At 37.1% G+C, this 27,989-nt stretch overlaps 1 protein-coding gene across 1 annotated transcript; it reads right to left on the bottom strand.

Moving 5' to 3' along the window:
- On the bottom strand, window positions 1-27,703 carry sgk2a (serum/glucocorticoid regulated kinase 2a). The gene is made up of 13 exons (XM_033969953.2): window positions 27,598-27,703; window positions 22,933-22,988; window positions 22,786-22,847; window positions 21,289-21,346; window positions 19,330-19,413; window positions 12,274-12,405; window positions 7,799-7,911; window positions 7,677-7,713; window positions 6,637-6,723; window positions 6,373-6,468; window positions 3,517-3,672; window positions 3,244-3,333; window positions 1-2,498 (listed from the first exon to the last, which is right to left on the bottom strand). The coding sequence occupies exons 2-13, from the start codon at window positions 22,945-22,947 to the stop codon at window positions 2,343-2,345; spliced, it is 1,086 nt and encodes a 361-aa protein (XP_033825844.1). The 5' UTR covers window positions 22,948-22,988; window positions 27,598-27,703; the 3' UTR covers window positions 1-2,342.
- Between the last annotated feature and the right edge of the window lie 286 nt (window positions 27,704-27,989).

Here is a 27,989-nt window from a genome sequence, read left to right as displayed (position 1 = left end):
GGCACAATTGACGATTTTATTTAATGACGCTTAAAAGGCCTAAATTTAAACAAAATTCATTTAATTAGCTTACTTTGAAAGCTTTTTAATGCCCCATGGAAAACCTGGTATACAGTATGTCTAAAATTCAGGGTGTAATATACAGTAGGTTATGCTGCCTATAACAGTGTTGTTGTGGAAACACGTGTAATGGCTCATATACAGTTGACCAGAAGTTTACATACACTATAAAAACTATATTATATAAAAAGAAACATATGTTTTTTTCTGACATGAATTTAGACTAAACCTTTCCTGTTTAAGGTCAATTAGAATTACCAAAAAACTTTTGCTTCAGACCAAAGCACGTTCATCTCTGGGACACAGAGCCCGTCTCCTTCCTGAGCAATGGCTGGACACTCCCATGCTCTTTATACTTGTGTATAATACTTTTAACAGATGAACGTGGCATTTTCAGGCATCTGGAAATTGCACCAAGGATGAACCAGACATGTGCCAGTCCACAGTTCTCTTCCTGATATCTTGGCTGATTTCTTTTGACTTTCCCAGGATGTTACACAAAGAAGCAGTGTGTTTCAGGTGTGTCTTCAAATACATCCACAGGTGAGTCTCTAATTAACTCGAATGTTGTCAATAAACCAATCAGAAGCTTCTAAAGACATGACATCATCATCATCTGGGTTTTCCAAAATGGTTTTAAGGCATAGTAATCTTACTGTATGTAAACATTTGACTTTGAAGAAAGTAAGGAAAATTTGTCTAAAAAACATTTCTCTCATTATTCTGGCATTTAGCAAATAGAAATTATTTTGGCAGTCCTAACTGACCTAAAACAGGAACTGTTTAGCCTGATTTCATGTGTCTTCTTTTATAGTGTATGTAAATTTCTGGTTTTAACTGTAAAGAAAATGACTGTTGTTGTGACAGCTGTGTGAGATGTGCTTTCTCTTTCTCCTCTCAGCCTCTCAGGTCCGAGGGGCAGATGGCACAGATTAGCAGTCATTTCTCTCAGTCTATTGTAGAGCAGTTGTGGCTACAGAAGTAACTTACCACCACTAGATGTGGAGTGAAAGCATTATTATTAAAGGATAGATCAAATACCAAGTGAAATTTCATATTAAGCAATATATTACTTAATATTAAATACATTTGTATATCTTGGTTTGTAATGTCCCATTTCAGCTTTTAATATTTCTATACAAACAGTACATGTGTCATAGGAGGTCATCTGATGTAGTCATCTCAACAGCACCGACCACACCTGTCATGGACCTCAGCATATTTCATAGATACAGATAATGTCAAAAACACTCTCCATAAAAACATGTTGAAGGAGCTCCAGCAGCTCCAACCAGCCGCCATGTTACAGTTTTAAGAGGTACAATCACAACCTGGGTTACCAGTACCTAAACCTTCAGATAAAGGACACAAACGTTTTTCTCATACTCAATTTATGGACAGGCCTCATGTTAAAGCTCAGAACCTCCAGAATTCACTCACTGAGCTGCAGAGGCTGCACTAGCACCAATTCATGATTATCTGCAGGTGCTGGGGTTTAGATAGTGACCATTCAGATCAGAGCGAGAAACCATTTAGGTTTAAACTAAGTGGATTTCAGCAGGCAACCCAAATGACAGGCCATCATGTTGTTAAATCAGCATTACAGTTATTATTAGTAAAAGCTGTATTTAACATGAATATGTCTACCCTGTAACTGGGGACACGGGTAGCTCATGTTTATGAAATTTTAAAGTGAAATCTTTCATACAGTTCCATTACATTTTGTTCTGTTCTTATTTATTTTATTTATTTATTTATAGCGGACAGTGCATGCTTTTAATGTCTAAATGTCTGACTTCCTACTTTTTATGGATGGCTCAAGTTGCCTCACGTTAGGTTTACAAAGGACAAAATTATCCTCTGTGGAGGGGCTCAGGGGACGTGGCCTGGGCCTGTGATTGACAGTTGTCACTGCCACAGTGAAAGAGCTGGACTTACTGTAATTGTGAAGCCATAGTTTTACCACAAAATACTAACCTTTTAACATTGAAAAATATATAAAATTGTGTTGTATTTATTTGTATTTTGTAGACATCTTAAATTAAAAATATGTTATTTCCAAATCCTTAATCAATATACAATGTGTAATTTACAAATCAATGTGAATAAATGTGTTACAAAAGTCTTAAAAAATGAAATTCTAACTTGCTTCATAATATAGCGCAAAGTAAACCGTCCATGCAGCTTTAGAAAATGGAGTCCGCTACACCTACGGCTCATTTGGTCTTCTTTCAAACCCGACATATTGCTCCTCCTTGTGTTTGTGAGGAGAAGGAGGGTGCTCAGAGGAAGCTGTCCTCTGTAGCGACAAAGGAGAAGCCGTTGAAGGCGTTGTTGGCGCTGGTCCCTGCTGTCAGCTCTGGGGTCCGACTCACAGAATTGGGGACCATTTCTCTGGTGAACTCTGGGTCGATGTGCTGCGTGTCTGCTGGGCCTCTCTAGAACACAGAATCACACAATAATCAGATATTTGGACTGCACCATTTCATTGCGTTTCAGATGGAGGGCAGGGAGTATGTAAGTACCTCTATGGGCAATGCCTCAGCTGCATGATTTTAGAAAATACAATCAAATTGAGATTTTTTTCTACAAGTATTGCAATTAGATTAGAGCTTTATGTTTTAAAAAAAAAAGATTCTGTAAACAATTCGAGAAACATTTCAGAGACGATGAACTAAAACAATATTTACATGTCTGACATTCTATTAATTTCTGTTCTAAATAATTGCAGCCTTTGCAATTTGATAACTACGTCTCAAATGATATCTATCTTTATTTGTCATGGATATAACCCATTTCTTATAAACCGGACTGTCCAAGCTCTTCCAGTTATATTAATCTGTTTGTGCTGGCAATGAAGACATAGAACTTTGTGCCAGTTTGCATTTCATGTGAATAGACCCAGTGGATAGTAAATATATTAACCATATACAGACATCATCCGCATTTTGACATCTCAATGACAAATTCCAAAACAGAAATCTGACCTCTCCTCCACCTCATTTTAACTTATGGTCAGTTTAAAATGTTGTGATATCAGATGTTTTGACTTTTAGCTGTCAAATATGTGCCAATTACTGAGCCTCTCCAAGTGAAACTAAAATGTTTGGTAGTGATACTGTCTCTGTAAAAGTCTGAAACAAAAAACTGAAAGTTGCCATGGGGATCTGACTCTAAACTCACCACATTGGGGTTGTAGGGAGGAGTGATTCTCTTGTGATAAAGGTCATCCCAGTTGATTGGAGAGAAGAATGTGTGGTTCTTGATTTCCAACTGTAACAAAATATAAAAGGTACATTCTATTTGTTTGTTCTGTCACTGCAGGGTGCAGTAGTGTTAGACAATGTATTTGTTAAATTTTGTAGAAACATGTTCTAGAAATCATGTTCTGTAGAAACACATTCTACATTTAGTAGAAACATGTATCCCCTTTAAGATGACAGCTGTATCACTCACAAAGTCAGCGATGGCGCCCAGTCTGCGATGCTGGTCCTTCTGCAGCAGCCCAGTAAGCAGGGAACATACAGAGTCTGATTTCCCCGGGGGTAGAGGCAGAGGCTTGTGAAGGATCCCATCATACATCTCTGCCACGTCCCGACTGTAGAAGGGTGGCTGGGCACAGGACAAACACAGGTAAATTGACTTATGTGGGTGGTTCTTTTGATTGGTCATCCGTCCAATATTCCTGGTTTGGTTCAACTTTGACCTGATCCCAATTGCATCTTAATTGAATCCTGCTATTATTATCTTGGTTTAGTTTTGTCAGGAAAGAGCAAATTGTAATAATAATTGTGAACATTTTAGAAGCAAAATTTGGTCATTTCAATTCAATCTATATTTCAACCTCCAAAAAGTAAAAAGAAATGTTAAGTTTGTTTTTACTGAGCCATTTACAACCCCAATTCCAATGAAATTGGAACGCTGTGTAAAAGTAAAAAAATAAATAAATACAGAATACAATGATTTGCAACTCCTTTTCAACCTTTATTGAACTGAATAAACTATAAACACATGATATTTAATGTTCAAACTGATAAACTTAATTGTTTTTATGCAAATATTCACTCACTTTCAATTTGATGTCTGCAACATGTTCCAATAAAGCTGGGACAGGGGCATGTTTACCACTGTGTTACATCATGTTTCTTTTTTAACAACAATCAATAAGCCTTTGGGAACTGAGGACACCAATTGTTGAAGCTTTGCAGGAGGAATCCTTTCCCATTCTTGCTGAATGTACAACTTCAGTTTCTCAGCAGTCTGGGGTCCGTGTCGTATTTTGTGCTTCATAATGTGCCACACATTTTCAATGGGAGACAGGTCTGGACTGAAGGCGGGCCAGTCTAGTATCCGCACTCTTTTACGATGAAGCCACACTGTTGTAACACGTGCAGAATGTGGCTTGGCATTGTCTTGCTGAAATAAGCAGGGACGTCCCTGAAAAGGACATTGTTTGGATGGCAGCATATGTTGTTCCACAACCTGTATGTACCTTTGAGCATTAATGGAGCCTTCACAGATGTGCAAGTTCCCCATGGGCACTAACACACCCCCAGACCATCACAGAGACACTAACACACCCCCAGACCATCACAGAGGCACTAACACACCCCAGACCATCACAGAGACACTAACACACCCCCAGACCATCACAGAGACACTAACACACCCCCAGACCATCACTGAGACACTAACACACCCCCAGACCATCACAGAGACACTAACACACCCCCAGACCATCACAGAGGCACTAACACACCCCAGACCATCACAGAGACACTAACACACCCCCAGACCATCACAGAGGCACTAACACACCCCCAGACCATCACAGAGACACTAACACCCCCCCAGACCATCACAGAGACACTAACACACCCCCAGACCATCACAGAGACACTAACACACCCCCAGACCATCACAGAGACACTAACACACCCCCAGACCATCACAGAGACACTAACACACCCCCAGACCATCACAGATGCTTTTGAACTTTGCACTGATCACAATCCGGATGGTTCTGTTTTTAATACAGTACCGCCTGAGGGGTCGAAGGTCACAGGCATTCACTGTTGGTTTTCGGCCTTGCCGCTTACATGCAGAGATTTCTCCAGATTCTCTGAATCTTTTGATGATATTATTGACCGTAGATGATGACATCCCTAAATTCCTTGCAATTGTACGTTGAGAAACCTTGTTTTTAGACTGTTGGACTATTTGCTCACGCAGTTGTTCAAAGTGGTGAACCTCGCCCCATCCTTGTTTGTGAATGACTGAGCCCTTCGGGGATGCTCCTTTTATATCCAATCATGACACTCACCTGTTTCCAATTAACCTGTTCACCTGTGGAATGTTCCAAATAGGTGTTTTTTAAGCATTCCTCAACTTTCCCATTCTTTTGTTGCCTCTGTCCCAGCTTTATTGGAACATGTTGCAGACGTCAAATTGAAAATGAGTGAATATTTGCATTTTTAAAAAAAAGTTTATCAGTTTGAACATTAAATATCATGTCTTTGTAGTTTATTCAGTTCAATATAGGTTGAAAAGGATTTGCAAATCATTGTATTCTGTACTTTTTTAAGCTTTACACAGTGTCCCGACTTCATTAGAATTGGGGTTGTACATCAAATTCAAATTTGATTTCATAACCCTGGTCACATATACTGGAGGAATGGTAATGGAGACAATGGGAATGAAAGAAAATGACTGTTAAGACTGGATGAAAAACAAAAATAAAATTGTCGATTGTTTTCTTCAAAAATTTGATTTTCAATTCGATTTATGATTTTTCCCCCTTCACCACTAAAAATGTTCTGCAAAAGTAGTAGTATAAAGGCAACATTATATTGAGAAGTCATCTTATTTATCCCACTGGCCATTGGGGGAAATCTATCTCTATTTTAAGAATGACATAAAATAAACACATTCTAATAGTGTTGGGGCTGCATTAACCATGTAGCTGATGTGGGTCTTTTCACTACAAGAAAGTGTGGGAAATAAATTTGATTTTCTTCCAAACCAATCGATTAAACTTCAAATATGATTAACCGATAAAAATAAAAAAAAATCCCACCCATAGTTATTTGGTTTGGTTTTCTCACAATAATTATAGCACAAATGTTCATATTGTGATTGAAACCTAGTTTTGTCCTGGACTACCTGAATTTATGCAGACTTTGATTGGCCCTAGTTTGACCTTTTTTTGTTTTGGTCAAGACTCTGGTTTAGTTCTGTATTGAGCATGAAAAGATATATATATAAAAAAAAATTATCACCAGAGTGCACATCAACAGATTGAAAATTACTAACCAGACTGTAGATCATCTCATACAGCACAGCCCCCAGACACCACCAGTCAACAGTGCGGTCATACGGCTCTTTCCTCAGCACCTCAGGAGCCAAATACTGCAACAAACAGAGCAATATACCATCATTTTAACATTGTATAGACATAAAAAGCAAGACATGATAAATAAAGAATCATTTAGGCCAAAAGATTTTCAAGCAAAAAGATGACAAACTGATTAACACAGTTAGCTGGACGTCTGTATCCTTAAAGGTTAGTGGACTCACTTCAGGGGTGCCACAGAATGTGGAGGTGGTTCCTTCAGGTTCCACTCCTTCTTTGCACAAACCGAAGTCTGTGAGCACCACGTGACCCTAGACACAACAAAGAGCCTTTTACATCTGAAGTTACACCCAGTGCTCTCTCTGTCCCTGTCTTTGTCTCCGTCTGCACACCAATGGACAATGGCATTTACACTGTCTGGCCAAAAAAAAAGTCGCCACCTGGATTTAACTAAGCAAATAGGTCCTCTCCTCCTGCACTTGGTCAGGTCTAGGTTCAGCAACAGTCTGTGCTCAAAGAATGAGGTCAGCTGACACCTGAATATACTGAATGACCAGGTTCTTCCATCAGTGGATTTTTTCTTCCCTGATGGCACGAGCATATTCCAAGATGACAATGCCAGGATTCATCGGACTCAGGAGCAGGAGGCATCATTTTCACACATGGATTGTCCACCACAGAGTCCAGACCTTAACCCCATTGAGAATCTTTGGGATGTGCTGGAGAAGCTTTGAGCAGCATCAAACTAACATCATCAATGCAAGAGGTGAAAAATTAATGCAACACTGGATGGAAATAAATCTTGGGATAACCCAGAATCTTATCGAAACAATGCCACAGCGAATGTGTGCTGTAATCAAAGCTAAAGGCGGTCCAACGAAATGTGAGTGTGTGACCTTTTGTTTTGGTGGCAAATTTTGTTTTTTGCCAGGCAGTGTATTACACTATATTCTGTTACACTGTACTGTGCCTCATTTACCATTATCATTACTACCGGTACTTAAGAAGAATAATATTCAAAAATAGTAGTATTAATGTTTACTTTTAGAGTTCCAGTTTAAGTTGTAAAATCAAGTGTTTAAAACCACAAAACTGAATCCCCTGCATTTTAGATCATTTTTATACAGGTCTAAACTATGGAATTAGTCATTTTTGTTTTACATAATGCATCTTTACTATGGAGGCTTAATATACCTTCCCTAACATAAATGATCTGGTTCACCAAGATATTACACATGTCTCTATGGATACAAATGTGTCTCACCTGCGAATCCAGAAGGATGTTTTCTGGCTTCAGGTCTCTACAGTGAATATCACAAATCAGCTCTTACATTACAGATGTGATAATTATGACGTGGATGTTTCTGAGTTTGTACTTATATGGACCTGTAAACAATGTTGAGCGAGTGCAGGTAACCGATAGCACTGGCCACCTCAGCCGCGTAGAATCTGGCCCTAGACTCTGAGAAGCACCTCTCCCTCTGCAGGTGGAAGAACAACTGCAACACAAAGAGAGAAATTTCCTAATACATTTGGAAATATCACAAAGACAAAGCAGTTTTTGGTAGTTTGTTACCTCCTGTCCATTCTAGTCAAATATGAAAAGATAAAATAAATCAGTTCATCTGATAATAAGTGATTTGAATAGTCAAAGGGCAGTAGTTCAAATTAATGTAATTCCCTGAGCATTCTGTTTTCAGTACTTAATAAAGGTAATGTTATTTTCAGCAATTCAAGTTCTCAGTCACCTGCTTGTCTCCATGGAGATGTTATTGCTTTGCTTGGAATGTTCCACAGTATTACATTAAGCTTGTCAACCTATCATTTATCCAGCTTTATTTTGTTTAACCTTGCTTGTTCCTCCCAGTAGAGTTATATTGAAGTTCCTCTGAGGTCAATTTGACCCCAACTTGTTTCTCTAATAAGTCAGCCATAAAATAACATATTCTTTAATAATTTTGGGCTCAATTTTTAGCCTGACTTCAGACTAGTGCATTGATACCAAATGTATCATTTTTTTGGCCAGTAAGTGATATTTTAGTAAAAAATGTGCATTTATGGACCTCAAAATGTCCTGTAACTCTTAATTTCCATCACTGTACTTAACAAACACAATTTGGTCAATTTCCAAGTGGGATTTGTTAAAATTTTGTGAAAACATTTTTTTTTATTATTATTTTGAGAACAAAAAGTTACATTGAGAACAAAAAGTTACATTGAAGTTCCTCTGGGGTTAATTTGACCCCAATTTGTTTCTCTTATAACTTAGCCATAAAATAACATATTTTTATAATTTTGGACTCTGTTTTTAGCTTGACTTCAGACTGATACCACATTTATCATACATTTATATATTTAGAGCCAATAGGCCTTGATTATGTGAAAAAGGTGTATTTTTTGACGTTATAAGGCCCTATAACACATAACAGAATTACATGGCTAGACTTGACAAAAAATATTTGGGGAATTTTAGGTAGGCGCTGTTTTTGAAAAATGTAAAAAAAAAAAATGTATACAAGCAAAAAGTTGATTTAGAATTTCCAATGAGCCCAACCATTTCCCCGTTCATTTCAATGGGACTCTGAACATTTCTGTGTTTGGCCTTTCATACCAACTTCATTCAAACTCCAGCCTGAGAACTTTTATGAAATATGCATCTCATAAGACCTCATTTACATGAATACTTACTTGGATTGATCATTTTTTCCAAAATTTTAAGGCCCAAAAATCTCTCCAAAAAGAGTGTTTATGTAAAGTCAAATGGTGTTTTTTCCTCATAAATCCACCTTTATTTTTAAAAAAAGATGCTTTTTGATTCAAATTTCTTGAAAGATCTTTAAAAACAGAGTTTTCTTGTTTGGGGCCATGTTTGGACAGTGGAACTAGGCTTTGTCTAAAACAGGATCAGGACAAACACAGGAATCAAATATCACTCTCAACATGTGACTGGAGCTTTAGATCTACTAAAAACACACAATTCAAACAGAGTCAGAGCCTCCTGCAGAGACCTCCATAAGACATGTCCTACAGAGACCTACACCTCCATAAGACACGTCCTACAGAGACCTACACCTCCATAAGACACGTCCTACACAGACCTGTACCTCCATAAGTCCTACAGAGACCTGCACCTCCATAAGACATGTCCTACAGAGACCTACACCTCCATAAGACACGTCCTACACAGACCTGTACCTCCATAAGTCCTACAGAGACCTGCACCTCCATAAGACACGTCCTACAGAGACCTGCACCTCCATAAGACACGTTCTACAGAGACCTGCACCTCCATAAGACACGTCCTACAGAGACCTGCACCTCCATAAGTCCTACAGAGACCTGCACCTCCATAAGACATGTCCTACAGAGACCTGTACCTCCATAAGACAACACGTCCTACAGAGACCTGCACCTCCATAAGACACGTCCTACACAGACCTGCACCTCCATGAGACAACAAGAGTCTGTTGACAGAGCCCCTGGTCTGTTCAAGTGAAAAACACTGACACCTGTGCAGCCAGTGACCCCCAGAAGTGCTCAAGTGGGCCATTCTGTTCATGTAATAAGGAATAAAATAAAAATACAGTGCTGTGAAAAAGTATTTACCCCCTTTTTGATTTCTTACTTTTTTGCATGTGTGTCACACTGTTTCAGGTCATCAAACTAATTTAAATATTAAACATAAAATGCAGCTTTTCTGTGATGATTTATTTGTTAAGAGAAAAATACTATCCAAACCTACATGATCCTGTGTGAAAAAGTAATTGCCCCCTTGTTAAATGATGAGGTAACTGTGATTAATCATATTATTGTGGAAAGCTGAGTTCATAGCCACACCCAGGCCTCACTTAAATAGAACCTGTCTGACAAAGTGAAGTCGACGATATTGAGCCTAAAACATCATGCCACGATCCAAAGAAATTCAGGAGCAGATAACAAGTAATTGACATGTCTCAGTCTGGAAAAGGTTACAAAGCCATTTCTAAATCTGTGGGACTCCAGCGAACTACGGTGAGAGCCATTATCCCCAAATGGACTGATGAAACAAAAGTTGAACTTTTTGGAAGGAGTGCATCCCGTTACATCTGGTGTAAAATGAACTGAGCATTTGATAAAGAGAACATCATGCCAACAGTGAAACGCGGTGGTGGTGGTATCATGGTTTGAGGCTGCTTTGCTGCTTCGGGACCTGGACGACTTGTTGTGATCGAAGGAACCGTGAACTCTGCTCCCTACCAACAAATCCTGAAGGAGAATGTCCGGCCATCAGTTCGTGACTTCAAGCTGAAGAGCACTTGGGTTCTGCAGCAGGACAATGATCCAAAGCTCAGCAGCACATCCACTTCTGAATGGCTTAAAAAAAAAACAAAATTAGGGTTTTGGAGTGGCCTAGTCAAAGTCCAGACCTGAAAGGCCTTAAAACTATGAAAAAAATGATAAATCCAAAATCAAGTAAATATTCATTTAAATGAGGTCTTATGAGATGTATATTTCATAAAAGTTGTGTAGAGTTTGAATGAAGTTGGTATGAAAGGTCAAACGCAGAGATCTAACCATGATTCACTGAATCCCATCGAAATTAATGGGAAGATGGAACTTCAAGATCATTTTTCAAAAACAGCACCTACACTAATTTTAGACCACTCCCACCTTCTAATTTACCAAATATTTTTTGTCAAGTACAGCCATGTAATTTCAGTGTTATAGGGCCTTATAATGTCAAAAATACACTATTTTCACATAATCAATGCCTATTGGCTCTAAATATATAAATGTAGGGTAAATGTGGCATCAGTGCATCAGTCTGAAGTCAAGCTAAAAAAAGAGCCCAAAATTATAAAAATTATGTTACTTTAGCTATAAGAGAAAAAATGGGGTTAAATTTACCCCATAGGAATTTAAACTTTTTTCATACAATCCTTATTATATAATCACATTTTTTCAAATTTGCTTTATTGATAAAAATCATTAAAATGAATAACTAGCCCAATTTCCAAGAGTTCTGCCGTGACGAAGTTGCTTTTGGGGTCATAAATAACCCCAGGACAACACAAGGGTTAAACTCTCACATAAACACCTAGCATGATAATTGTCCCTGCACTTTGTATGGAATTTGGGAATTTTGATAATGTAGACAGAGGATTCATTCCTCTCAGCAATACTTCCTTTCATTTCAACTTTTTCCCTATAACTTTTCTTCACACTGCCACTTGACGGATGTAAAAAACATAATACATTTTTATAGACACTACCACCCACCAAACAAAGCGATAATCAGAAAACATGAAAATCTCAGATTTTGTGTGTGTAGTTTTTAGAGATAATTTAGTTACTCACAGATTGTCATTTGGGGTGTTTTCATCTTTTAAGTATGTTTCCTTTAAAATGGGGAAAAACAATCATCATGCTCCATACTCTTAGTCATATACAAACCTCCCCAGCACTGAGTTTTATTGATGATTTTACTGAGATGCTTTCAGTCGTATGCACAGACTTTGATGGTTTAGTCATTACAGGTGATTTTAATGTACATGTGGATAATGTGTTTGACAGAAACGCTAAAGAGCTCAGGTCTGTCCTTGAAACTTTTGGCCTGACTCAGCGTGTCAGCGAGCCACAACAGAGGACACACTCTGGACCCGCTCATTACAAAAGGAGTAAATATTTCAAATGTCAATGACTGAAAGGTTTTAATTCTGCACTCTTTTCTTTTAATGTTCATTTTATGATTATTTATGTGTTTGAGTATTTTGTATTGTGATTTTAATGTCTTTCTTATTCTGTAAAGCACTTTGAATTACTTAGTGTATGAATTGTGACACACAATTAAACTTTCCTTGCCTTGCCTAAATGACTGTTACCTCTCCTCCGTTGACATAGTCTAGTACAAAGTAGAGTTTTTCTGGAGTCTGAAACGAGTAGTGAAGCCGCACTAGGAAAGGGTGTTTAAGGCTCTTCAGCAGCACGTTCCTCTCTGCCATGATGTTCTTTTGCTGGAATAGACAAAGACAAAACCATTTTATACTTTGGAACATTTTGACATTTTTAACATGTATTATTTTGAACAGATAATGGCAGTTTATGTGCAGCAAGCAAGCAATTATTTCTGATAACAGAATAATCAAATGTACTAAGCATGGGTACAAATATTACATAACCAGAATGCCTGACAGTAAAGCAATAAATGTCAAAATCATGTTCACTGTTAATATTTTATTAAAGTGTAACTAAGGGCCCATTGTTTGAGTAGGAGATTCCTCTACCACCATAATCTATTTGGTCCAATATTATGCCAATGCTTGAAACTGCAGTGAAAAGTCATGTGAACTACATATTTAGTAAGTAAAGAGCTATCTCAGGACAAAGATAAAGACAGCATTGTTTTCAGCTCCACATTGAAATTAAGGTTGTGCAATTAATAACATTTTGATGGAGATCAAGATTCATTTATAATGGTCAATGCTTAGCTTAAGTCTTTTTAATGGAGAGGTCTACAGTTGATCCTCTGGCAGTAGAAACAAGCGGTTTGGAACAAACGGAAGACTTTGTAAGAAGAAACTGGGAAATACTTTGTGATAAATGAAACTGACATAAAGTTGTCTTGTTTATGTTCATGAAATTAAAAAAGATAGAAATCAGCTGTGAAGTTGCCCTAGACCTGAAAGTGACATCATCATTTAACAACTCGATAAACTGGCTAGCAATATCTGTTGTTGATTTTCTAACTTTCTCGTTGATTTTCTAACCTTCTGCTGGTTAAATCAATCATGTTCAGCCCTGAGAGGCAGCTGCTGTTGGGACTTTTGGGCTTTACAAAATGAAATTGAATAGAACTGAATCTTCTAAATATACATATATGTACTTCATATGTGTATACTACAGCAGTTCTGTCACCATAGCTGCCCTGGGGTAGACTGATTAAAGTGAGGCTGCCATCGGCCCTTCTAACCACCATCTCTCACACACACCCTATTCATATATAGATGCGGTGAGTGAATAATAGTGGACATTGAGATAAACTTAAATTACCAAGAGGGCATCTGACACAGAGACATTTCAGAAAATGTTTGTAGAGGTTTAAAATACAGGGTTAGTAGCTTTTACATAGAATAAGACCCCATGGAGATGCAGGGACATCTGCAGAAGACGTGTTAGGCCTACTCTACTAATTTGCAAAATAGGGAGAATTGCAGGATTCAAAGTGTATTTTTAAAAGTGACACCTGACATAAAACCAAAACATAAAAATTGAGTTAGGTGATTATTTTTCCAGCCAGGCCACTGGATAATGTGGTGTGATTACAAAGAGGAGTTATAAAACCTGTCCTTTGAACAGAACAGGCTGCAGATTAGATAAGATCTACGCTCCTTGTTTACTAAAAACACACTCAAAAGACTCTGCCGTCATCTCATGGACAATTAAGCATGCTTCTGTCATTTCAAGTTAAGTCTACAGATCACCACCATATATGGGTTCATCTTCCTATTATCTGCGACATTTTGAGAATTTTTCCCTCTTAAAAAGTATAATAACTTAATAGGGCCACAATTAAATCAAAATTGCAATATGAATGGACACAATTAGCAATTCACAAAGGTTGCAATCTTTGAACCATCATTATTTCTAAATATTCAGCATGTTCTGAAATGTGATTCTTGTATAAGTTTGTTCATATTTCAGTCTTTTTGTCAATTCAGAGCATAAATGGAAACTTTGAACTAACCACAATCGTTGTCAGAAAAATCACAATTAGATTTTTTTTCCTCCAAATCGTTCAGCTCTAATATTTGGTTTTAAATTGAGGCTCCTCAACCTCTCAGTGCCCAATCCTCTTCATCTCCACCAATATCTGGATCCCGGGGAGAACATTTACTTAACATCTATCAAGCCTATCAAGGTTTGTACATTCAGTAAATCAGGCAGCTAATGTTAAGTCCATATGACAGATTTTCGTGTTTTTCATATCTGCTTTGCTGACAAAAGACAAGTTACACACAAGGAAGGCAATTTTTTAAACCTTAAGTGTTTAAACCTTCATTTAACAAAATAAATATGTTCTCATTTATTTGGATTAGTTAAATAATAATAATTGCATAATTTTGACAAGATTTGGCCTTTGTTAACATTATGGGAGCAGGTAACAGTTATGTCCTATCTGCAACCTGTGTCCAACCAGGAATTAAAATTATAAACTTCACAAAAATTAAAAACCAAAAAAATAAAAATAAATAAATAGTAGTATGTTTTAGTGAAACAAATGGTCTAACCTATCATATGTAATTTAAGTCTGTATTTTTTATATTAGAGGTCATACGTAACTGGAGACCGAGCTAAAATAAGCAAGAGAATGAGACACAAATTTTGATTCACAAACTAATTTAGTAAATAAATAAAAATCATTTGTACTCTGGTCCTTCCTGGATAGCCTCATAAAAAAGGCAAACAAGAAATGGCTAATCCCAGCAATTACACAACCATGTAGTGAGTGTCAAAAACTGTATATGCACATTTTAAGACATGAATTATGTCTGTTGACAGCGAGATTACAGATTACAAGATTACTTCATATAATAGGATTGATAAAGTTTGAATTTCAGGAGATTCAGCCGTAATCACTAATTCCATATAAACTAAAGCACTGTTAATACAGTTATTCTAGGACTAGCCAGCCCCAAACTAAATTATAATTCCAGACACACAAAATAATATGAACTGGACCTAAAGACCTATGAAGCAATGACAAGGCTAAACTTTGCTAAATGTACTCCCGTACTGTCTGAAAATGTTTAGTTATGTAATAAATGTGTAAATTAGATCTTTTTATTCATTGTTAGGTCCATGAGTTCATTAAAATAACTGATCTAATTGCAAACAGGAACAAAAAAAGTTAATTCACCAGGCTACGTGCTGGTCGTGTGCTGGCTCCTGGCTTAGGAACAAGCTAGTGAATGAATGTCCACAATTAAAAGGCTACACAAACAAACCATAAACCTGGAGACATATTACCGTTAATATAATTAGGTGTTTGGAAAATCAATATCACTCTCAAGGTTATATACGTTTGCTTAACAGTAACAATACAGCATGTACTGGCCACGTATATCTTTACCATAGGAATTCCTTTGGAGAGATCAGTAGTAAAAGCCGAAGTTAAATCTGTCAACTGAACAAAACGTTGCAGGAGTGAAGATGTTTGGCTGCTCATCCAAGCCGCTTCTTCAGTTCTGGTCAAATTGCTGGTGGACACTGCCTTCTATTTATCTGAAGGGAGGAGCTAACTACACTGAAACTGAAAAACAGCTTGTTTACAGTTTCAGTATTAATGGCCTACATTCAACCTTTAATGGCCCTACTGGCTGACTCTAGTGTCCTCTCTGTTTCCTTTGTTTGCTTTGGGTCTGAGAATGGAGTTATTGGGGACAGGTGATGTCTCAGGCCCCCATTCCTGTTCAATGAAGGACTGTCTTTCCTAACAAAAAATGCTTCTTTAACTCCCCTCTCAAATCAATTATTTTCTCTGGCTCAGATCTTTCCCTCACTATCTTTAAAGGAGTGGTTAGTGTCTTTGAGATGCAGATGTACAGCAGACTGGGGTCCAGAGGAGCTCTCTCAACGGTGTTGGTACATTCTCTTATGAGTGACTGTTTAGTTTCTTCAATATAACGCTCACTGGACTCTTCACTACACTGATTGGAGTAGACCACATTACTTTGTTTATGGTTCGGGGTTTTGTCCTTTTGGTAAACCCGTTTTTGTCTTAAAGTGTTTGTAGGTTTGAAATAGACCCGAATCTCACACTGTCTGAAAATTATCTGAAATTTTTCAGACGTACCTGCTGTGCAAGGAATAGTTACACCTTTCCTTCTGGGTTTAGATTCCCTGTTGTCCTGGGTTTTTTTTTTTTTATCTCTCTTCGATCTATTGAAGGTCCATTTTGGATATCCACAAGCAGAGAGGGCTTTCTCCATGTGTTGTTCCTCCTTTACTTTTCCCTCTGTGTTTGTAGACACCACTTGAGCTCTGTGTTGTAGTGTCTGGATAACTCCGAGTTTGTGCTGCAGTGGATGGTGTGAATCAAACAGCAGGTATTGGTCTGTATGTGTAGGTTTCCTGTAAACTTCTACCTGGAGACACCGGTCCTCTCCTATTGTTACTGCACAATCTAAAAAGGTCAGTTTGTTCTCCTTGGCCTCTTCCCATGTGAACTTGATGTTTGGATCCACCACAGTAATATATGCAGTAAAGGGTTCCAGATCTTGAATTTTGATATTAGTCCAGTTGTCATCCACATATCGATACCAGTGTGTGGGTGGAGTGGAATGAGCCCAGTGCATCTTGTTCAAATTGTTCCATGCATAAGTTAGCCATAATAGGAATACATTTGGAGAGATCAGTGCTTCCCAAGTGAGTCAAATGTATTCATGGTTACAACATTTCAATATTTTGTGTAATTCTTAAAATTATACATATTTATTTATACTTATTTTAAATACTATAAAATAATGGTAATTTGCAAATACAAATTATTATGGCTATAAGATGCTGACAACTAAATGTCCCAATATCTCCATAGGTTCTAATTATGTGAGTATGCGATTAAAACTTACTAAGCCCTGTAGTTAAAGGTGCATTGTGTAACTTTCCTGCTTTTGCCCATGGAGATGTATTTTACTTAGGTTTACTTAGAATGTTTCACAGTATGGTATTGAACTTATCCATTTCTTGTTGTAAAAAATAAAATAAAAAAATAAAATAAATACTGAAAAATGTGAGGGCGAGATCACCCCTCCGCAGATCTGACCTACAACTAGCCCTGGTAGTGTCACCTGCTTGTCTTGATGGAGACAGATACGTTTAATGTCATACTGTGGAACCTTTCAGGGAAAGTGATAACATCTCCATGGTAACAAGCAGATGGTTGATCCTCATTCAGAAAATATACTTAGTGCACTTTTAAGACAGTACTAGTAGTAGTTTAACAGTTAATATTCTTCCCTCAAATCCAAGCATGTTTAAAATGTGCGCTTTATTCATTCTGTTCTACGACGGAGTATAAGGGTCACTTAAAAAATACATTATTCTGGCGCTACAAGAATAAAGTTGTAACATTTCGACATCCATCCATTTTCTTCCGCTTATCCGGGGCCAGGTCACAGGGGAAGCAGTCTAACACTTTTTTATGTCATTTGAAGTTGTAATTTAATGAGAATAAAGTCAAAGCCAGAAAAAGTCATAATTTTTCGAGAATAAAGTCATAATTGATTGAGAATAAAGTCCTAATTTTACGAGAATAAAGTTGATGAATCAAAATCCGAATCAACATGAACGCAGACTGCAAAAAACTGGCATTTGGATGGATGAGCCTACATAAACGGCCATTAAGGATAACAAACTTTCAAATACTGACATTTTACAAGTCCCATAAGTTTGAAATTTATTAGATAGATCTGCACCACTGTTTAGCTGCCACTGCTCCACTCGTCCGCATCAATCACAAACTGTTGTATGAAGTAGGGTACATTTTCTCCCCCTGGAGTGACTAGACTCTTCCTTGACAAAAGCCTGCAGAGCGTGGCACTCCCTGGTGCTCATTGGACAGGATACAGGCTGTGCTCCGAGCCTCAAACAGGTGGAGGAGTCTCACTGCATACCCATACTCCGCTCTGCTTAGCTTCGCTTCTCTACTGTTTTAAACATGGGTACTTTGCACAAAATCACCGTTCAAAGATGTGCTCATTGTAGATAACTTCTCATTGTGGCCTTGTGGAGCTGTGCGCACTGGACAGCCCTGTTTTTTACGCACCGATTATAATGTAGCCTAATCTCTATTACTATTGCACTGTCCTGTTTCTGTCTCCAGCTGTCTGCAGTTTAGCCTAATACACAGAGCTGAAGGTGGTTTCAGTCCCTGATTCCGAATTCTGGGACTGAATACAGGATCTGAAGCACTGTACAGACCCCATATCCGTAGATGTTCCAGGTGCACTGTGTAAACATGAGCTGCCACTGCCTGAGCGCACAGCTCCACAAGCCCGCAAACAAGTGTAAACATGTAGAAAGCTCAAAGTCAGGGGAATAGATTTGGTAATATTCACGCAAAGACTTCTGCACCTGTCAGTGTCCTCCCCAGAGGCACATGGGGGTCATTTCTGGGGAAATGATTCAACAGTTGTTAATGTTTACAAGGCCAGCAATATAAAGTTCTACATCTATCATATGCAGGTTTTTATTTAATCTTTTAACTCAAATAAGTGCTGTCGTGCTGGCGAATGGCTCTTGCCCCTAAATCTGTATAAAATGATGTCTTTACGTTGACTATGACTTTATTCTTGTAAAATTACAACCTTATTCTCATAAAATTGTGACTTTATTTTTGTAAAATTATGACTTTAAGGTCAAAATGTTACAATTTTATTCTCGTAGCGCCCACATAATACTTTTTTTTTGTCGTACTATTAAAAGGCAATGCACCTGATTTTTACTTTCTTAAAAGTGTGAAAAATAGAACTAGTTCATTTTAAACTTATTCCTCACTTACCTTATGCATTCTGAGCAATTACTCACTGCGATGAGTTTATAAGCGCTTTTCACAACTTTCAGAGACCTCAGCAGTGTTTTGTTGTCACAGTAACACAGACAAACATGATAACAACACACTTCCTGATTCTTGGACAATAAAATGCTTTATAAATTGATGCAGACTGTGCACAGCAGACTTCTTTTGACCTCAATTGCTGCTTATACAATATATTTTTTCCCCAAATGCATGGAAAATAATTGGGCCCTATTTTAAAAATATGCACTTTATATGCAGTATTTATAAAATGTGTCTAAAAAAAAAACTTAGATTGAAAGCTGTTTATATTGCTGCTTCTTGAATTGCTTTAGAACAGATAATGAACATATGTCTTTCTCACCTCTTTCTTCTTGAGGATGACTTTCTTCTGTAGCACTTTGACGGCGTAGAACTTGCCATCGTCCTTGTGCTTGGCGAGCAGAACCTGCATGGGAAGCATTGTTTGTTTACTCAAGCCATATTGTGTAAACAGAGAAACAATGCCACCATGTTAACATAACGCTGATACAGCCTTTAACATCAAAAGTGATAAGAGATTTAATGACAAACGGTGGACATACAATAGGAGGAAAAATACGTAGCTGGTTCTAGATAATAGAACAAATAGTCTCTAATTGGTTTAAGACCTGTAGCTTGTATCCCATACCTAACTTGCAGAAATGCCAATGAAGGTACCCTGTAGCATCTTACCTTAAATATGATTATATAATTCTTTACAATTATATGTAGATTAGATTTTTCCTATATTTTGTTGGCTCTTTACAATAAAATTTTGTCTATATACTTCATGAGTTATTTCCATTGTGAAGCAATATAATTTGTCTATGTTAAAAGTCATTACAGGAGCAGGTTAGGTGTTTTGACCCTGTTGCCCATGAAAAGTGACCAATGTCATAGTTCCACTAAACGAGGGTTAACCTAGCTAAACTATTACTAACTAGTGTAACTTCATAGTAAGGGCCAAGTACACCATCTCTATTGAATAAATAAATGTTGATTGGTCAGTACTTCCTGGAGTGGGCGGGGAAATGAAAAATTTAATTAAACAAAGACATGACACGTGTTTTTATGGTGCAGTAAATACAATACACTACAACATAAGTATTATAATCAAAGGCAGCAAGGAGGTAATTTTTTCCCCATACAAATGTCACAATTTGGCAGACAAATGTTAACATCATTTATGTAGTGGTTAGGTACTCAGATGGTGATTGCCCCTGATGTAAAACCTCATTGTTTAACTTGTAACTGAAGTAGTTCCTCAAGTTTACTTCAAACAGTGTCCCGGGGAGACACTATGACTGCAATATTTTAGTTTTCCAGTTTTGTTACAAGCCAACATACAACACCTGCAGCAACAGCAAATGTGTCAGTAGATTTTTTTATACAGTCCATTTCCCCTTTGAGATGAACAGAATTAGGCAGTACGGAAGCTAGTATAGGTTTGTATGTGAGTAGTGTTTTCTGGTTAAATAGTGACTGTGATGCCAAAATAAGTGAAGTAGCCTGTGTGGTGGTGGAGTTAATGATTCATGACCACTGAACATTCAGAGCAGACAGACTGGACTGTATAGAACTCTGTCTAAACCTGGGCCAAGTCACCACCCTCCCAGATCTGTAAGGCCCTTCTCATGCAAGGGGAACCTTTCAATCACATTTAAAGTTACTGACTGAATGAAATATATAGTCAATTTTGTATTTAAAAAAATGTGATTTTAAATAAGACATATTGTGAGCCTGCTTATATAATCTATGACACCCATGGATAATTATGTTATAATTTGCACATTTTAAACTATATTATCTAAAACAACTTAATGAAAGAAACAAGTCCACTGACTTCCGCATTAGAAAACTGTGGTGCCCAATGGGAGCTGAGGTCACTGTAAACGTTATCACAACAAGTTGTCGGCCCCTCCTATGGACAGCTGCACATCACTCTAGTGAGCAGCTGAGTTTTTTTATTTATACATAAAACTGGAGAACAAAGTAAGTACAAAGCAGTGGGCGTGTACCGATGGTGGTGAAAGCGGGGTTTGATCAGCAATACAGCGTTTTGAAAATAAGCAATTAAAGATTGTTCAAGCATGCACAAATCACTCCAAACACAACTTCTAGAGGGTAAAAAGAAGGGGAAACAACAATACCATGGTTAAAAGCTCTGAGAAGTTGATTTTGCAGAATAGGCCTGCTTTAAGATGTTTTATTCATATAGCATGTACCTGACCTATTTATAGTGCATTGTAAAATTAGGAGAGGAAAATGTTAGATAATTAATAAATACACAAGTGTGAGTTACCTTTCCAAAGGTCCCTTTTCCGATGACGGTCAGGAAGTCAAAGTCAGTGGGTCTTGCACTAAAACAGCAAATATGTATGCTTATCAGAAGTGAGAGTTGAACTTTGTGAACAAAATGTTCCCTTGCTGCCTATTAGATATTAGATTAGATCATTCCCACTATTAAGAGAATGGTAAATTGATCAAATGGTTATAAATATGGTTATTAATATAGCACTTTTCCACCTTCAAGGCACTCAAAGTGCTTTACATCAAGGAACCCATTCACACACCAGTGTATGCAGACACAGGGGGAGCGAGGTGGGTGTCTTGCCCAAGGACACAACAACACCATTCATCTGTGGAAGTTGGAATCACACCACTAACCTATGGGTCAATCTGACCACTCTACCAATGATGTTTGTGTCAAGAGTGGGATTTGAACTGCCAACCTTTGGATCAGTGAATAAATGCTCTACCACATTAGCTACTGTTATAAAAAGAAAATATCCAATCCAAAACAACAAGGTTGACCAAAGCGCTTACTTAACACACAAAGGACAATCAGGCATTGTAAAAACAATATGTGTCATCAAAGCATAAGTCCAACATGACTCCTGTCACCTCTCTGTCCATGATAGCTAGTGCAGCAATGATTACTCGCAATAATTGTGACAAATTGACTATTAAAATAACTGTTGATCATTTTGTTCATTGTTATAGAAGGAATTGTTTTAACCTGTCTCTTGCCAGATTGAAATGTGTAGCACTTAATCAGTCTGGAACGACTCTCACTGAGAGCGACCTGGAAAAGGCGGAATGTCATGATGAATATTTGAATCAGATTGGTTGAAGCGTCACAACAGCAAAACAAGCCAAAAAAGCTAACTTTGGTTAAATCCAGTTGACAGAAAAGCACCATCTTTCCTGTCCACAAATGCACAAAGCACTTACCTTCTGCATGTTTTTCACAAAGTAGTCTAGTACATTGCCATTGTTTTGGCTTGTTTATTTGCATCGTCTTTGACTTCCACTCAAACCTCAATGCTGCTCTGTGATTGGTCCACCAATCAGCTGGCAGGTCCTATTCTTGTGAGTTTGTGAACTCCTGAGAACCCGTGTTGCTGTCCAAGATTATAATTGTTTCACTAATCAACTAATGGAAAAATATTTGCTGACTTGATTACTAAAATAATCATGAGCTGCAGCCCTAATGATAACCAAATACAGCAAGCTACCTTTGATATAAATGTACCCTCTCCCTGCTTTCTTCCTCCATTTTCAACTATGTATCAAGTACCTCCTCCACCCCAGCAGCAGAACCATCTTCTTAGTCTCTACAGCTTCACCAGTCTCTACATAATGACATATTGTCTTTAACAAAGCACCTAAGTTTGCCAGATCAACAGTAAGTTGACTTGAGTAGTGATAAAAAAAAGACTTGTCTTGCATAATTAGCACATCAGACAGCTGATCAAATATTACATGGAGAACATGCAGAACTCTGCAGTATACTGACTGTGGATTGGCTGAAGGGCCCAGGTTGACCTCATCATGCTCGGAGGGAGGGGAGGACCGCATCTGGACAACAAGAAAAACATCAAAAAATCTCTATTGAATCTCTATAATTTAACCAGTGTATGAAACAATGAAAAGCTTAACTTACATTAGAATAAGCCATAGCTACGTCCAGTGGAGTCCACACATCAGCATTTCACAGACCTGAAAGAGGGGACAGAAGGGGAAAAGGACAAAAAATGTTAATAAATTACTTCAACTAGGAAGAGAGCATTACCTCCTTTTGTCTACCCCATCTCTTGACAATCAATCAATTCAAGTTATTCAAATAAATGTACTTTCACTTTCCTCTTTCTTCTGGCCATTTCATAGCAGTAGAACCATCAACCTCATCAGCCTCTCCATCTCCTTTACCATCACTTGGGTCAAGTCACCAGGTGAGATATTTCCTCAAACCCATCATTCTTTCCATTAAGCTCATTACTAAGCACTAAAGTTTATCTACTAGATCACTATTCGTTACTTTACATATTTGTTTGGACTTTACCAAAAAAAAGCCTAACAGTTTGTGACAGATGAAAACCATATAAAACACATACGAAAAAATAATAATAATAAAATAAAAAATACAGTATTGTAAATGCTTAAATAATATTATATCAAAATCTGAAATAGCATTTTTCTTGCAAGTAAGATGGCAAACAATGCAATTCTAAGTAAGTAATAAAACGTCTTGCTTTGAGAGTTAAATATAGCTCCACATGGTCATGGTCTTATTCTGTGTAAAACCTGCTGATCCTGCACTTCCTTTTTTACTCTTCTCTCAAATGTTGAGACTACTGGACATGCTTTTAAGTGAACGGCTACTATAATTCAATATTTTTCCCATATCGCTCAGACACAATCCACAATAATCATAAAATCTCTCACAGAATGCATGTCCCATTTTTTGCAGTTGCATGTTGGTGAGTCACATTGGGGCTGGGTGGACTGTTTATAGGTGCTGTGGTGTGGTGGTCTAAACATGTGGAAGCACAACATGTCCGCCGCCACAAAAAGCTGTGACTCCCGCCTGATGCCATAACTGTGCGGGACAGCTGGACGGGCCGGTTTGTCAATGAAGGTGACTGTATCAGAGCATGAGCGTTTACATTGCAAATATTGTCATGTCATTGTCACCTGTGTGGTAACATGGGGGTGAGAAGTGCAAAGAGAAGTGCCCAAAGTATCTGATTCTGTGGAAACTATTCAATGATGGGAATAGTTTCTGTGGAAACTATGATAAGAATAGTTTGGGATTCTGGTTTGGGATTCTATAGTTTTGACAAGTAATTTGTTTGACTACAGGTTTAGTAGTACTCCCAGTTTGGTTAAAATGTATACAACAAGTTAGACTACTACTTATAACTTATAACTTTCACCTTTTTTTTCCCCAAAAAGTGAAATTATGTATTTTAATCATTTCACATATGAGTCATCTGAGTATAAGTCGCACCCCCAGCCAAACTATGGGAAAAAAGTGCGATGTAATTATATTTCATTCCATAACTTACAACAACAATGGTAATTTGGATAGAATTTTTTGAGTTGATTACATAAGTAGCAATATTCTGTTACTGAACTCAACGCTTTGCATTTCAAATCAAAGATTCTACATTTTAATTAGAAAATTCACAGCAGAGTTTTCACAAAACTTCTACATGAATGAATACCATGGACTTCTCATTGAAGTAATATGAGTATAATATTATTTAAGCAAGTTACTTTTCATCTTCAACCTCAAATTATATTTAAATCTATTATTTTACTTAACTTATGGATAATCTACACTTATTTTAACTTTTTTGTAATTTACCAAATATTCAAGTACGATTATTAGTTTTGAAATATACATTTGTTGTAACTACAAACAGGTTGAACTTACTTGTAGTCCCTTATAGTGCCATATGATCTGTGCGAAATGCATTTGATATTTGATATAAGAGCATGACCGTGTGACTGCGTGCTTTTCACCGTAACAAACTGATAACGAGATAATGAAGGAAGACATGAAAACCCTGCTAATAATAGAGCCTTCCACATGATCACAGCTACAGAAGCCTATTGTTTATCAAATATCAGCTCAATATACCACAATAAAAGCTAAGTTTTCTATTGAAAATTCCATTATATGTTTTAAATGCAAAGCTAAATTAGTATTAAAAATGTAAATGTTTGTTTGGCCATGTATTCCAGTGGTCTATATGTTGTAATTGTGATTGTAGTGTCAGTAGTAGTAGTATATCGTACTATACTAGTAGTACCTATAAAAAGCTTTCTTATATAACACTTTATATTACTATGAAAACAGAAAAGTACAACCATAAAAATGGCAGATAATTGCCAAGTGAATAAAAAGATTCACATGGCTAAGTACTGAACAGGTAACTACAGTGTCAGATTGTGAGGTCACCAAGTGCATATTCTAATGTGTATTAAAGCTGTTAGCAAACCTTTCTCTTATAAATATCACTGCATATTGTAACAGCAGTCGTAGAGTTGCACAATATGTTGAAATTGAATTGAAATCACAATGTGAGTTTGCACAATTATCAATTCGCAGTTAGATAATAAAATGTCCACTGTAAATACGTTAAATGCTCCAAATGTTAATGCTCCTAGAGTTTTTTATAATGTGTACTCTGAACAGAATCCTACTTTTTAAACGTACAATATATTGCAAATTGAATCACAATACTTACTTCTAATAAGAAATATCCAAAATGTCCATAAAATCAAATATCCTGCTTTATGTAATTATAAAATCTGCCTTCAAAACAAGTTTATAGTAAATTCAATAGGTAAACTTCACCCCCCAATGTACCACAAACGAATATGAATGATGTTTAATTCAACAACAGACCGCAAAATAAAGATCTACTTCCTGGAGGAGGTCAACACGGACACTCAGTCACTTATAAATACATGGATGGATTAACCACAAAACAGGGTCCAGGATTAGACAAGTCAGTTGTCAATTCAGATAATTCTTTTGAATAAATACGTAGAAAGGTCAGAGTCCATATCAGTGCCATCAATAGCAATACAAGCTTCAAAGAACACCATAAAAATGCACTCATAGACAAATGAACAGTCAAAGTAGCTTTAAGTAACCTAAACAAATTCTACAAACCAATCTACTTACAGATGTCTGTGCCTCGTCCAAACTAGATAATCTTAGCGGAGGGACAGCAAAATAACTGGACACTAATTTCGTTACATAAACTTTCAAATGGACATCTAATCTACCCAATGATAACTGCATGGTCGTCAACAAAGATAAGACATGATGACATTGTGGAGTAAATGTACACTGGCAGGAAATGGGGAAAGTAATACTAAAATAGAAAATTAACTTTTGATCAATATAGAATACATTAGAATTGTTTGACATTTTGGCAAATCATGCATAATGCAAAGAAGTAAAGTCCCTGTGTCTCCATGGAAGGACTGCGAGATTAATTGCAACTGAATCAAAATCACAATTTGACTAGGTGCAATTAGCAAATTGCAAAGGCTGTAAGTATATCCAAAATATCCTGCCTTATTATTGTTCTGAAATGTGATTCTTGTATTAGTTTGTCAGTTCATATTTCAGTTTTTATTCTGTCAGTTCTTCTGGATGTGATTAAAATGTGAACTTTGAACAGAATCCTATAATGAAAACATAAATCACAGATCTAATCACTATCGCAGTGCTCTCTACCTCTACAAACATGTTCTGAAATGCATGGGATTCTTGGATTGGTTAAGCAGCTCATATTTAAGTCCGGCTAAAGGGTTGACAAACTTAAAACAGTTGCATTATTTATAAGATAAATGTTGTTTCCAAAGTTCTGTCCTATAATATATTCCCCATTTCACACCTCTAAGGACAGCTAATCTACTGAATAACCAGATCAATTGTCAGCAAGTTCACAAGTTACTATATATGGTAGTTTCCAAAACAACACAGAAAAAATATTACAGCAAGCAATTACAATTAAATTAATAAACTGCAATCATTTAGGAATATCATATGACCAGAATTTCCAGGAAGAAGAGATAGTGTATTTAAATCGAACTTTCCTGGTTATATAAACAATATTTAAATGTCCTTTGCATAGGCCGATATACACATATATCTCTTTGGGCTGTCAGAAGTATTAAAAATCTGATACTAATAGATACTAAAACTAAAATCGAAATTAGATACCCATTTCAGCAGGTATTGATACTAAAAAAGCTACATTCACAGGACAGAAATGAACCTTTTTGAATATCTTTAGAATGATCTTGAGCTGTATCAGAACAAATATAAGACACATAGACTAGTATAATTCCATGGACCACTATGGAACCTACCTGGACCACTGAGGGATTACACACAAATAACGCTGCATGGGAATACAAAACAAAGTGATTTGATTTAAGGTTGAAAATGACACTCTTTACACAATAGAAAGTTTTTTTTTTTGTATTATAATTGTAGTATTGGAATCCGTATTGAGTGTCAAGTCTCTTCTTTAGTATCAAATCTAGTTTGAAATTTGAGTATTGTGACAACATTATAAGATATAGTTATAAGTAATCTCTAAAATACTTTGGTACATGTTCTAAATGTATACTGCACTCCAAGTCAGAAAGAAAAAGTCATTAACTTAAAAAATCATTATATTTGCAGGTCAACAATATATTAAAATATTGAATAATATAAAATGTGTATGGAGCAATATAATGGGATAAGCTATGCAGGCAATAGCAGCACTATAGCATTTTGGGGGTCCAGTCTCACCTGTGGGTTGTGTGGGCAAAGCGGCTCCGTCAGGCCCAGCAGACTGCAGCTGACTCTGGGATCAGCGTGTCTTTAAAGTCCCGAGTGCCAAAGGAAGGTCGTCCACAACAAAGTGAATCATTGATGAGGAGTAGTGAGGCATGGAGAGGGGAGGGGCCACACACGAGAGGGCGGCCGCTGTCCCCTCTGCAATAAAAGGCTTAACTCAAACACAGTGTATAAGGGCAAAAAAAAGGACAAAAGGCACAGGCTGGAGAGATATATAAGCAAAGACAATACTGGGAAATGTAATGACCAAGAGCATTTTGAACAGGAGTGGATGAGAAAAATGTATATGCTGCAAAAGTAGAATGAATTATTTAAATTCTGAAACATGTTTGAGTGGTTTCATT

The sequence above is a fragment of the Periophthalmus magnuspinnatus genome, chromosome 7 (genome assembly GCF_009829125.3).
Source record: "Periophthalmus magnuspinnatus isolate fPerMag1 chromosome 7, fPerMag1.2.pri, whole genome shotgun sequence".
Lineage (NCBI taxonomy): Eukaryota > Metazoa > Chordata > Actinopteri > Gobiiformes > Gobiidae > Periophthalmus > Periophthalmus magnuspinnatus.
This window is presented reverse-complemented; position numbering and strand designations above follow the sequence as displayed.